The sequence below is a fragment of the Bos javanicus genome, chromosome 27 (assembly GCF_032452875.1).
Source record: "Bos javanicus breed banteng chromosome 27, ARS-OSU_banteng_1.0, whole genome shotgun sequence".
NCBI lineage: Eukaryota > Metazoa > Chordata > Mammalia > Artiodactyla > Bovidae > Bos > Bos javanicus.
In genome coordinates this window covers 13,664,236-13,678,029 of record NC_083894.1, presented here as the reverse complement: position 1 = coordinate 13,678,029, position 13,794 = coordinate 13,664,236, and the positions used below count along the sequence as shown (strand labels likewise).

Below are 13,794 nucleotides of genomic sequence, written 5' to 3'. Positions count from 1 at the left end.
AATAATGTCAGGATCGGATCGGCTGCCACATGTTCCACCTCCTCACGATATACTCCCTTTAATGGGACCATCCTCCAACATGAACAGGCTAGATCCCAAAGTGCAGACAATCCTACTTTTATATTAACAAGTTTTCTTATTGTCTCACATAACCCTCAGATGGTACAGATGCACAGTTCCTAACCAAATTCCAAATCAGCTTTTTGGAATAAAGAACACATCACCACTTGTCCTTATATATTCTGTGTTCCCTCAGTAGTGACTTGAGCAACGTACATTAATATTTTCTACAGGGCTATAAATCTGCGTATAATCTGCTCATAAACTTGGAAATGCAAGTCACTTTTACAGTAACTACTTGGGAAGTAAGACATCTAGATATTCTATTTTACATGCATATCACAATCCCCAGACTACAATTTTGCTGAAAAATTTTCATTCTGTTCTTCATTATGGGATGTACTGAGCAGGCCTGACAGACTATACCTTGCTAACTTTTGAAACAGAATGATCTGAGTTTGTGTATCACCATTCCTACAAACAGGAGGAAATTCCCTGTCACTTGGCTGAGCAAAGCATTCCCAATAGCTTGTCGTCGTCATCATGGGCGCTACGCTGGTACACCCAATTGAAATGGCCCGTCTAGACTCTTACTATGTGGCTTGAACTTACACTGGTCGCAGATCAGAGAATAAAGCTTTTGGTGGCATGAAAGAGTTAGGGTATGTGCAGTAACCACATGGAGAGTTTTCTTTTTGCTTTTTATGATGGTTTTTTTTTATGTATGGTGAGTTTTTTCCCCTGCATATGCCAATGTATTTGGAGTGGGTTTCTCGCATGCATAATAATCACTACTGGGGACTCATCTTAAAAGCCAAGAGCGGAAGTGTATGTGAAAAGCATTTTACACTTCATTGTTCATGTGGGGACTAATTAATGAATACCTAACGCCATTAATTCACAATTAGATCACTTATGTTTAACCGCATGCTTTCTGTGCATACATATATAAATATTAATTTTGGATAGAATGATAATCATTCAGCTTCATAACAATTAAACAGCTGTAACCTGTCTCGTGTGTTAAGTCATGGAGCTACAGGCAAGCTCCAGAAGCAGATGGTCTTACCCACCCATGCTTAATGTTACAGACTTTTTAAAAAAAGAGGTGTTGACAAATCAGAACAAGGAGGCATAGTTTTCATGCAAATCGGCCCATTTGCAATGGAGATTACCCTAAAAACTAATTTGGTGTATAGGAAAAAAATTAAGCTCTGTTGTTAAAGGAAGACATTATATTCCATTTGGATATAACAGATTCCCCACCAACATAATTATTTACTAATTTCATTCAACCAACAGCGTTTAATGGAAAAGCAGCTGGCAAAGTATTCATATTTATGGGCCTCCTCTGACTGCTCCTTAATTTATCCAAGGCACATGTCTGTTAAACCCCAGAAATAATAGCCATATTTCAGGCAGCTGTTTTCCAGCACCACTAAAGAGTACTCAAAGAAGAGAGGGTCAATGAACCCATCATGAGGAAGAGCAATAGAAAAAAATTGGCTCGAGTCACATGGTAATCTGTGAAAATAATATGTTAAATATGAAAAGGGAGAAAGGCCATGGCTTTTGCACCAACTAACACCGTAACTGAACTTGTATTTGAAAACCAAGTAGGTGGAAAAGGAATGGTTTCAAGACGAAAAGAGGCTATTTTCAATTTGTCACATTCAAGAAACGACAGAGAGAAGTTCCACCATTCAAAGGACACTGAGGTATCATTGCAGGAAGAAATAATCACGTCCCTTAAAATTGTGGGCTTAATGTTTCCACCCTTACATGACACTAAATGCAAAGTTCTGATTTTTTGTTTACTCCATTAAGGCAATAGGATTTTTGTAGATAACGAGAATTACTTAAAATTTACATGAACACTTCATTAGGTGACTGGTAGTCTATGGTTATCTGTCTTCAGTTTACTGAAGATGGTGACATATTCATAATCTGGCTCTACCGTCATCTTTCTCTTCCTCACGAATACTATGAAAATATCAACTGATAACATATTATTTTGCACTTGGTTTCACTCCCAAATGCCTTGGAACTAAACTCAATAAAAGCTTTTGATGAAGAATTTAAAGGAGCATCTTTCATCTTTATTTCTGGTTAAAGGGTATATCCAGTCAGTGGTGCTTTCAAACTTCCTCTACACTAGATGTGGTGGAAATTAAGGTATTAGATGACTTTTAAAAGATGCAAATTGACAAAGTGTTCCAAACTAAAAAAGAGGCTTTAGTATATTAGTGAAGGAACACAATGGCATAATAAAACATTATGCTATACATTTGATGTGCTACTTAAGTGGTTTTTATCCTGATATCCTATCTCCTCATAAACCTTTAAAACTATAGCATACAGCATTTTAATTCAAATGAACAGATTAAACATCTTCTTTGTGATAAAAATTATAATTTATAAATTGTTTCCCTAAGACATAGAGCACTTACACAATAACTTATTTTGAGAGACTTAAAAAAAAAACCTCTAAGTTCATAGTGGGAATAAACACAAAATGGTAAGAAAGGAGGGAACTGGTTTGTCGAGGTATATTTCACGGTCTGTCAGGTTATTTCAATGACACCTAAGTGATCATAATACAGTACAAATAATCACTATTTTCTTCTACTGCTCTTATTAGAGAAAAAGAACAATGGATTTAACCCTCCATTTTTTTTTCCCCCTGAACACACACTACCTCTAAAGCCAGAGGGCTTCACAGTAAGCTGAGTAGGAGTAAGGTTAATTTACAGCAGCTCTTGGGACTCAAGCTACACCACAGGAAACAGACTGGAGGAAAATTTGTGTACAAATAACCACCACAGGACAGAATTCTTTATCATACAGTCGACTCTAAAGAATGTCAAGAATATTTCTTCTAAAGAACTCAAAACTCTCATCCTTACAGGCTACATGTAAATCATCTAAATAGAAAGATCTATGTTAAATCCAGATACACTTAACCACAATTATCTACATTCAGAGCTGACGTTTAGAAGTCCTAAAAATGCCCCTTTTCTAAAGTATAGAAATACACGCAACATTTCCCAAAACGATGCTACTGTCACTGGGATTTACATCTGAGCAGCACGGCTCCGTGTGAGTAGAGTCTCAGCTTCAGGCTGCTGCCTCTGAGGGTAAACACAGCAAGAAGGACCCGACAGAGGAGCCTGTGCTCAGTTGCTCAATCGAGTTCAACTCTTTGTGACCTCATGGACTGCAGTCCGCCAGGCTCCTCTGTCCATGGGATTCTCCAGGCAAGAATACTGCAGTGGGTTGCCATTTCCTCCTCCAGGGGATCTTCTCAAATCAGGGATCAAACCCGCATCTCCTACATCTCCTGCATTGGCAGGCGGACCATTTACAGCTGAGCCACCCGGGAAGCCTCAGACAGAGAACAGTGGAACTCAGATATCTGAGGTTCACAGCAAAGGATGTGAAGGGTATGAAGTTAAGTGGGCCTCAGGAAGCATCACTATGAACAAAGCTAGTGGAGGTGATGGAATTCCAGATGTGCTATTTCAACTCCTAAAAGATGATGCTGTGAAGGTGCTACACTCAATATGCCAGCAAATTTGGAAAACTCAGCAGTGGCCACAGGACTGGAAAAGGTCAGTTTTTATTCCAATCCCAAAGAAGGGCAATGCCAAAGAATGCTCAAACTACTGCACAATTGCACTCATTTCATACGCTAGCAAGATAATGCTCAAAATCCTTCAATCTAGGCTTTAACAGTACATAAACCGAGAACTTCCAGATGTACAAGCTGGATTTAGAAAAGGCAGAGGAACCAGAGATCAAATTGCCAACATCTGTTGGATCATAGAAAAAGCAAAGAATTCCAGAAAAACATCTACCTTCTGTTTCACTGACTATGTTAAAGCCTTTGCGTGTGTTACCATAACAAACTGTGGAAATTTTTTCAAGAGATAGGAATACCAGACCACCTTACCCTCCTCCCGAGAAACTTGTCTGCAGGTCAAGAAGTAACAGTTAGAACCAGACATGGAACAGTGGACTGGTTCCAAATTGGAAAAGGAGTACAACAAAGCTATATATTGTCACCCTGCTTATTTAATTTATATGCAGAGTACATCAAGAAATGCAGGGCTGGATGAAGCTCAAGCTGGAATTAAAATTGCCGGGAGAAATATCAGCAACCTCAGATATGCAGATGACACCACCATAATGGCAGAAAGTGATAGGGGACTAAAGAGCTTCTTGATAAAAGTGAAAGAGGAGAGTGAAAAAGCTGGCTTAAAGCTCAACATTAAAAAAACTCAGATCATGGCATCGGTCCCATCATTTCATGGCAAATAGATGAGGAAAAAATGGAAACAGTGAGACTTTATTTTCTTGGGTTCCAAAATCACCACGGATGGTGGCTGCAGCCATGAAATTCAAAGACACTTGTTCTTTGGAAGAAAAGTTTTGATGAGTCTAGACAATGTATTAAAAAGCAAAGACACTACTTCACTGATAAAGGTCCGTTTAGTCAAAGCTGTGGTTTTTCCCGTAGTCATGCACAGATGTGAGAGTTGGACCATAAAGAAAGCTGAGTGCTGAAGAACTGATGCTTTCAAACTGTGGTTTTGGAGAAGACTCTTGAGAGTCCCTTGGACAGCAAGGAGATCAACCCAGTCAACCCTAAAGGAAATCAGTCCTGAATATTCACTGGACGGACTGATGCTGAAGCTGAAGGTGTACTACTTTAGCCACTGATGTGAAGAGCTGACTCATTGGAAAAGACCCTGATGCTGGGAAAGACTGAAGACAGGAGAAGAGGGGGACAACAGAGGCTGAGATGGTTGGATAGCATCACTGACTCAATGGACATGAGCTTGGGTAAACTCTGGGAGATAGTGAAGGACAGGGAAGCCTGGCATGCTGCAGTCCATGGGATCACAAAGACTCCGACACGACTGAGTGACTGAGCAATATAGCAAAGGGTGGTTAGGTACATTGACTCCTATTCTTAGGGGTAAATAAACTGATGCCGGGGGAAATAAACCGTCACAACAATGAATGAACATTTATCATGATGGCTCTGGGGACTGTGGATTTTACTGATGGTCACCCAGTAAATCAGGAGCAAAGTTATGTGAAGATTCTAATCCAGACTTCCCCCAGCATTTGTCTTATTTGAGGGTGTAATTTTCCTGATGGTCTTGAGACCTGATATTACTTGTGCAAGGCAGGTTGACAAGTTAAGGGAGTTAACAAATTAAGGAGTTGAGGTTAACACGTTAAGGATGCTCAAAGTTAAGGTTGCAAGGCAGTTCCCAGAAAGAAGAGTCAACGCTGAAAACCACTCTGAAGCTTTAGAAGATACAGACTGTCAAAGTTATTAGAGATTCAGAGTGATTAAAAAATCTAGACATACCACCTTATGCCTAATGTATGATGGAAGCATAGGGCTTCCCGGGTGGTTCGGTGGGTAAAGAATCTGCCCACAGTGCAGGAGATGTGGGTTCAATCCATGAGTCGGAAAGATCCCTGGAGGAGGGCCTGGCAATCCTCTCCAGTATTCCTGCCTGGGGAATACCATGGACAGAGGAGCCTGGTGGGCTACAGCCCACTGGGTTGCAAAGAGTTGGACACAGCTGAAGTGACTGAGCTGTGCATACACACACACACGACGGAAGCACAGACTTAACTAAAATTTCAAATTTAAGACAGTGAACTTTTTTTTGTTGGTTAATTCCTCTCTTCCTCAAAGGTTACTGAACAGTGAGTGAGATGACTAATTTAGCTTTAAGTACAGATCTGCCACATTGCTGGCCATGCTGGCTTCAGTTAAATGGAACCCTGGCTTCATTCACGTCCTTTGAGGCTGAAATTGGTACAGATAAAGAAAAACAGACCGATGGAAAAGAACAACTTACACAGTGAAGAGAAAAAGCACTTAAAGGAGTTGAATTAAAACTTCAGAATGGATAGCGAGTGACCATTATCTTCAATAACGTTTCTGATTATCCAAGCACTTCTTCACAAAAAATGAAAATAAGTGGAATACGGTGACACTGACTAGTGAGACAAACACGATCTCTGTGATGGTTTAAAAATACTGAAACCGTGTAGAGAGAGGGCTGACAACCTAGCAAAATGGGACCTCCATTATTCAGAAAGGTCCGAGAAACTAGTTTTGCATTTTTCAGAAGAGAGGAGATTAAGCGACCTCATTAAAAAAAAATACCAATTCTGAGGGGATTACAGAGGATCAAGCACTGTATATAAAACTGTTAACTGAATAAATCAGACTCAGAGAAAGAAAATAATAGCGAGAGGCCCCCGATGGATGCGACTTTTATCTCAAAGGAAGAAAACAGACATCGAAAAAACCAGCCTGGTTTTCAGGACATGGGTGATTCTCAGTGAGTTGTGAAGCAGGCTTTCCAGGGTTCTCTTAGGAATTGCCAGGCTCTCAGTCACATGAAATTACTTAAGAGTCACTGAGACTGCAGGGCAGGAAGAAACTTAAGGTCTCCTTTTCTGCACATTCCATGGGACACTTTCTAGCCTGTCTGGATTTTTACTGCCAACCAAGGGGAATCTCCTCCCCTCAACTCCACACCTGGTATGTCCTCCCCACACCTCCACCCTACATGACAGGTCACCAAGCATCTTTGCCCACACCATCAGCGTGCTGCAAACTGCAGGGGAGAGGTCGTTCTTGGAACCAGCATGCTATAGGTTCATGCTTTAAAAATACAAGCATCCTGATCAATTCCTCAAAAAAGAAATAATCATCGGGGACTCTCTCAGCAGTCCAGTGGTTGGAATACCATGCTTCCACTGCAGGAGGCACAGGTTGGGAACTAAGATCCAGAATGCTGCATAGCCAAAACAAAAAACAAAAAACAAACAAAACAAAAAAAAACAACAAAAAACAATCATTGAAAGTGAAAATTAGGGCAAGTTTATAACTGTGTAAGTTCCATCATCAAACGTGTTGATGACAAGAGAAAATGTCTGTTTCGATTGGGTGTTTTGTAACATATCTGATGACAGGAAGGATTTTTTTATAGATGAGTTTGGTTTCCATACATTTCAAACCTTATTTCTGCTCCACTACTTACTTTCCTGGGCTTCCCAGGTGGCTCAGTGGTAAAGAATCCTCCTTCCAGTGCAGGAGACTAGGCCTCAGTCCTTGGGTCAGGAAGATCCCCTGCAGAAGGACATGGCTACCCACCCCAGTATTCTTGTCTGGGAAATCCCATGGACAGAGGAGCCTGGCAGGCTACATTCCATGGGGTAGCAAAGAGTCAGACACAACAACAACAACCACCTATTTTCGGGGCCGTAGTTCAGGGCTCCACAGGACAGATTTGTTTCTTCCTTTAACCTTTGACTCTGTTACTCTGATGTCCCTAGGTGAGTCAGTGGGTGGGAGGAATATTCCCAATGGCTAGCACTAAGAATTACAGATGGCGATGACTTCTCTCAGAAGAATATCCAATTAAATGGTAACTAGGCTCAAATTCTCCTTAGCTGAATCCTCAAAGTGCCCACAGCCACTCCAATGCAACGGAAAAGTGTGATGAAGTTGGGAGTGGAAAGAGACCAAGGTCCTAACTGATCTGCAACATGTGACCATATAAATCCACGGTCCCCATGTAAGATCCTAGAAGGGGCCCATGCAAGTGAGGGGCCCTGATGCTTGAGCTTCACCAGCTTCACAGCAAGGATGTCAGTGGCCCCATCAGAGACCCCTTTCTTAGCATGATGCTGATACACGTGAAGCCTGGTCTCAGAGCAATCATTTGCTGGTGTAATGTGGTCCTTACAAACCACTTGTTAAGGGAGAAATCATAGTTTAAAATATGAAAAGATAGTTTTAGAATTTCCATATTTCATGCCATTATGAATGTGATTCTCAATTTGGGAGAGCTCACAAAAGCCACAGAGAATATTGATCTTGTCATCTCAGTGAAGTATCTATCAGCAAGGTCATTTTGTTTTCAAATTTGTCACCTAAATGTTCTAATTTAACAACTAGAACACTATTCTTTCACCGTTATCCTGAGATGAGAATTAAGAGTACCAAGCCTAAGCCACGCCCATACATGGAACAGTTCCGCTCTTTCCTTTACCCGCATACTGTTTCACAGATAACTCCCCAGCTGTGTATATTTCATTTTCAATTTCTAATCTCCAGCACCCCTAAGCCCAGAGCACTGGGGTATTTATTAGAGGTGTGCTGAGTACTCGACGACTAAGTTTTGTCTGAACAAACAAAGCATGTCTTTGTGATCATTAATGATCTTGTTTCCCAAAGTGCTAAAGAATTAGAATAAAAACAAATAGCCAGTCTTTTGTAGCTTAAAGGAATTAGGATTTCCCCTAGGCCAAATTTCCATTTGAATTGCCTGAAAGTACATGAAAATCAATGTAGCTCAATAAACAGCTCTGTGTTTGAGACATAACTAGAAGAAAAATATCACATTAGACTCTGTCTTTCAATCACTGTGATTTTAAAAAGCAACACCTCCCTAACTCGCATCCCAAACTTAACTTCTTTTTAAGCCATATCCAGTTTGAGACTAGGTCATACTTTATAACAATGAAATGGAAATTGTGTTAACTCATTAGAGCAAATTTGCTGGATAGCCATTTGTTTTATCTTTTTAAAACAATTTTAGCACTCAAAATGTTGTCTGCATTATACTTTTGACTCATTTATACTTAACAATGAAATAAAAAACTCTAGTTTGGTAAACACTGCTAGGCACTTTAATAAGTGATTTACATTCTGGTATTTCATATGATCCAACATATGAAAAACCCTATGAGATAAATAAAATTTATGGTGAAAACATACTCAGAGAAGTTATATGATTTGCCCAAAGTCACAGAGCAAGCAAATGATGTAGCAAAGATTCAAATTCCAAAAGCTCTTAAACATCAGACACTCTGCTTCAAAATCTCATATAATAGGACCATTATAGCCACTTCAAATTTGCAAAAAAAAACACAAAACCCAATGGAGGCTAAGAACAGTTAAGTCAGTGAATAAATCACAGGACTGGTTGGGAAACATCATTTTTAAAATTTCAAAGCCCATGCCTTTTCTTATTATATTACTCTGACTTTCATTAAGAAATAGTATTCAATTATCACAGATGAGCTGATCGATAATTGCTTAATGGATAAAAATGCATAAATTAACAAATGAAATGTAACTGAGGCACACAAATGCCGCAAGAAAAATGAAAATGGAAGTTAAATGAAATTGAGAATAAAAAGGGAACCGTGTGCTTAAAAATAGCAATTTTTCAAATTAAGCAGAAATTATCAATACATTCTCGAATATCAAGAGCCCCCAATGGGATACTGTTCAAGAGACTACAAAGAAATTAAAAAACACTTCTCTCCTAAAACACTCCTCTATCTAACAAACAGATGAAAACCAAAATGTCCAAAGTTTCATGCCTAAATAATTATAGTATTGTTAATGCTTATTGGGATGGAGATTCAGAAATTTGCTTGGAATCTTGTTCCAGGATTTAAATAAGTTTCCAACCTTCATTAAGTCTAATCACTTTTTAAGCAATTTAAGCCCATTTTCTCCATTTGTGTCTGTGAGGAAATCAGCATCCAGTAGGGGATTTGCCATGGACAGACAGAGATCTGAGCCTTCCTCACCTTCGTAACAAGCCTCCGCTGGATAACTATCAGTGGCATCATTCAATCTCCCTCCTCCTCACCCTTCAGGTCACAGTCTCATCTACAGCCTCCAATGCTCTCAGATATAAATGGATGGCTCTAGGGGCAAATTTCTTCCAGCATTGCTGAAAAGAATATTTCTTGGGGGAAAGCACAGGTTAATAATACTTAAAATTCGGTACTTGGGATTTATCATTGACCAAGATAGTTAGCTGGTGTTGACACTTTTATGGATTCCGCCTCCAAACGTCTGTTCAGTAGAGGCTGTAGGTGTTTGTGCTGCTTCTACGGCCCATTCACTCCAACCATAGGCCAATCGGGTAACTAGCCTCTTTCCTAAGCAACAAGCAAAGAGAGAGCCAACCAAGTTGCCTCTGCATAGTTACAGATTCTGGTTCCAATTAAATACATTACAAATACTGAGCCTACCAAGTTAGGCCAAGTATCTTCCAGTTCACAGATCTGACTTTGATTCATCTCAATTCTCACACTACAAAACTGTTTTAAGTTTTGTCATATAGAAATAGTTATAATAATATTCTAATTCTGTCAACTATTACTTATAAACCACATAGTTATATTTAATATTTTTAGATTAATTTCTGTATCCTCTAGTTATCTTTCCAATGTATGAAAAACAAAGATAGAAACATGAGTATGATAATCTTTTGACCAATTATGGAATGTTTGCTTACAAAGGAAGACATTATGGTAGCCGAATATCTACCAGTGCTACTAGTAGTAAACTATGCCAGTAATCATTGCTGGTGCTTCTTTGATGTGATTCAGTCATGTAACTCTTAATTTATGAAAGGGTCCAACAATCTTAAATGGTTTTGAGGGGAGGAAGGGAGATATATTCATTTTAATCATAGTATTTCTAAAAGTAGATTTCTCTTTGTTTCATTTTTTTCTTATCTGGATACATTACTAATCAAAGTCTAACCCAAGAAAGGAGAAGGACTTGGGACAGCAAACCTGAGGATGACTTTGCTGAATACATGATTCATAATGAGAGCAAAGTGTGAACACACTAATAAAAATATCAGAATGCAATCAATCCCTTCAGGTGTTGGGTGTTCTGCGAATACTCTAAATTCATAACCTATTTTACTCTCAAAATGCCTATGGTTTTATGGAAGCATGAAGAGTTTATGAAGACAGTAAGATGACTAATGAAGAATATTCTTTGCTTTCTATTGGGAACTTTTGTTTGCTTCTAACTGTTTAATTTCTCCTCCATCTCTCTTTCAATTAACCTCCCTGTTTGTATTCAATGAGATGGCACATAATACGGAGAAAGGAAAAAAAAAATCTCGCTGATTTATGAGTCTTCTTTCATAAAGTGAAAGTTCCTTTCAGCCAGACGCCTAAGTGTTGAAATCGAGAGGAAATGAACAGAACAGTAACTCTTCTGAATGAGAAAACATACTGTAGTTTCCTGGGCTGTTTAATCAGTGGCTCACAAAGGCCTCCTTTTAAAGGACCCCTGAGACTTCACTTTGGACATATACACAAGGTAGGAAGTAGACAGGGAAAAGCAATTGGATCTTTGTATGCAAAAATTTGGAATAACTACTTCTGAGAGTATAAAAGAGTAAAACAATGATTTAAAGGTTCTCTACATCTTTTAAAAGGTTCATTTCAAAGATTTATTTTTAAATGAAGCAGATCCTTTCCTTCTACACTGTCACTTATACAGAGTATAAAAGCAACAAAATAAAATGAAACAATAGAAAGTGGAATTGTTAACCACTGCAGGACACGTTAAATTATAATAAAAAGACCTGCTACTAGCAAAAATCCCCTTTCTTCCCAGACTTGGAGAAAGTTGTTCAAGAACAGGTCCTCTGTGGGAAACTAACCATATAATATTACCAAGGTCAGTAAGGATACCCAGAGAATGATTTGTTTGGTGGCTGTTGGTTGACAAGTGAAAACTGCCCATGGATAACTTTACAGTACACTTCCTCATAGTCCAAGCTATATATACATGTGTTGGTTGCACTTCCCAGGATACAAATAGTCCAGTATATAACATTTTCCTTCTAGCTAGATTCAACTCACTTACGATGGGGGTGGTGGGGTCAAAAAACACAATGGAGTAGGATTAGAAGCACACTCTTCCTGCCCCGCTTCTAGTGTGCACCCATTCTGGGACTGGGGCATGGAGCTGCCTGATCACAGGGATACTACACTGTCTCTTGTACATCCTCAGAACAGATGCAAATCGTGGTTGTCAACTATTTTCTGCCTTGCTGTAGCTCACAAGTGGGGCTCCCGTGAGCAACAGGCAGCCCCTTCGCTGTGGAGCCTCCCTTAAAGCGTAGAGGAGGGCAGAGCCTCCTGAGGGAAGGATGTTAGGGGTGAGCTCTCTGCAAGGGTCCTGCATGTGCACGTTGGCAGTTTACCCAAGTAAGACTACAGGCTCCCCAGTTGTTGGCAGTAGCTCACCTTTAACAGGTGACCCTGTAAGGCCTGATCTTCAGACAAACACCATTTCTCAAATTACAAAATTTTTGTAGGATCATGCCATTTATAATTAATATTGTACACTTTCACTGAAGTGAGGCAGAAATGTATTACTTAACTTCTGTTGCATTTTCTTTAAATAAATGTTTTACTTTCAGTGACTAAAACAGTAAAGGCCAAGGCACTTAACACCCTGAAAATACAGAACCAGTATATGTATTCTGGGTACTTTTGTATCCAGGCTAAATAGCACTTACATACCAACATTTTGATCTTAAACACCTATTTGATTGTCTTATTTAACCAACACATGTGCCAGAACCTCATCATATTTTAAGAAGTGTGAAGCATATAAATCTAAGAAAAACTAGAATTGTGCATTTTACTCTACTTTCTCACAGTACTACAATATAAAGTCATAAAAACTCAAACTTCTTTTTTAGAGACTCAAATAGATGGACAAGTGCTAAGATGTGAGATTCTGGACTCTATAGGAGTCCAAAAGGCTATATACTGGGGATCTTTTTTTCAAGTAAAAAATACTGCTTTTCCACAGTGGCAATATGTAACAGAATATTGTAATGTATGTAATGTATGTAATTCCACAGTGGCAATATGTAACAAAGGAATATTCAATAAGAGTTGGTTTATAAGAAATTAAATCCTCCTTATATGAGTCAATTTTGGTGGCCATCCCCCAAAACAATGAATAAAATATGCTTATACTTCACACTTGATACAGCGGTTTTAAAAAGAACCAGATTATAACAAATTCACTTCTCTGTACAGCAGAAACTGACCCAACACTGTAAAGCAATTATATTCCAATAAGAATTTTAAAACATTAGAAAAATAAAAAGAACTGGATTGCAATTGGAAAATGAGGACCTTATTTTAAAATGAAATTATTCCTTTGGAAGAAAGAGGAGGACAAATTATCAATAATTAGAAGAGTTTTTCCAAGGTGAAACGCAGCACCTTGTGAGCTCTGTTAGGGTACTCGGGGCCGGGGGCGGGGCCGGGGGCGGGGCCAGGGCAGGGGGCGGGCCTACCGATGGTGCAGTGCTCTCCGTTCCAGCCCTGGCTGCATTCACACTTGCCATCCTTGCAGGTCCCATGCTCGGCACAACGCGGGTGGCAGGCTCTTTGATTGCACGCTGGGCCCGTCCAGCCTTCTTCACAGCGACAGGACCCCCCCATGCAAACACCGTGTGAGCCACAGTCCACGGAACAGATTTCTAGATGTAAAAGAGAGGAAGCAGGTCAAGAGAGAAGAGTAGAGGGGAGTGAGAAGGGGAGTTAGTTAATAAGCAGTGCTTCGTCTTCAACTCTAACCTGTGACAGTGAAAAGCAAAATCCTTGAACATAAGCACGAAAGTATTTACCTACTAAGTCATTTTACCTACTAAGTAAATTTCAGTATTGGCGGCTAAGAATGATAAACGTAGTTTTACTTTTTAAAATTTTACATTCTGCCATATCGGGGATAAAATGCACATAATAATTATGCTATAAACAATTTCCTATATTTATATATGTGTGTACACACACACTACTAACAAAACAGAACATATGATTCATAATGAGAAGAAAATA

At 39.3% G+C, this 13,794-nt stretch overlaps 1 protein-coding gene across 1 annotated transcript in view; it reads right to left on the bottom strand.

Moving 5' to 3' along the window:
* The window catches only part of TENM3 (teneurin transmembrane protein 3), a 997,728-nt gene that overhangs the window by 101,646 nt on the left and 882,288 nt on the right, over positions 1-13,794 (bottom strand). The window contains exon 15 of the mRNA XM_061404118.1: positions 13,251-13,436. Within this exon, the coding sequence (XP_061260102.1) occupies positions 13,251-13,436 (186 nt within the window). The remainder of the gene's footprint in view (positions 1-13,250; positions 13,437-13,794) is intronic.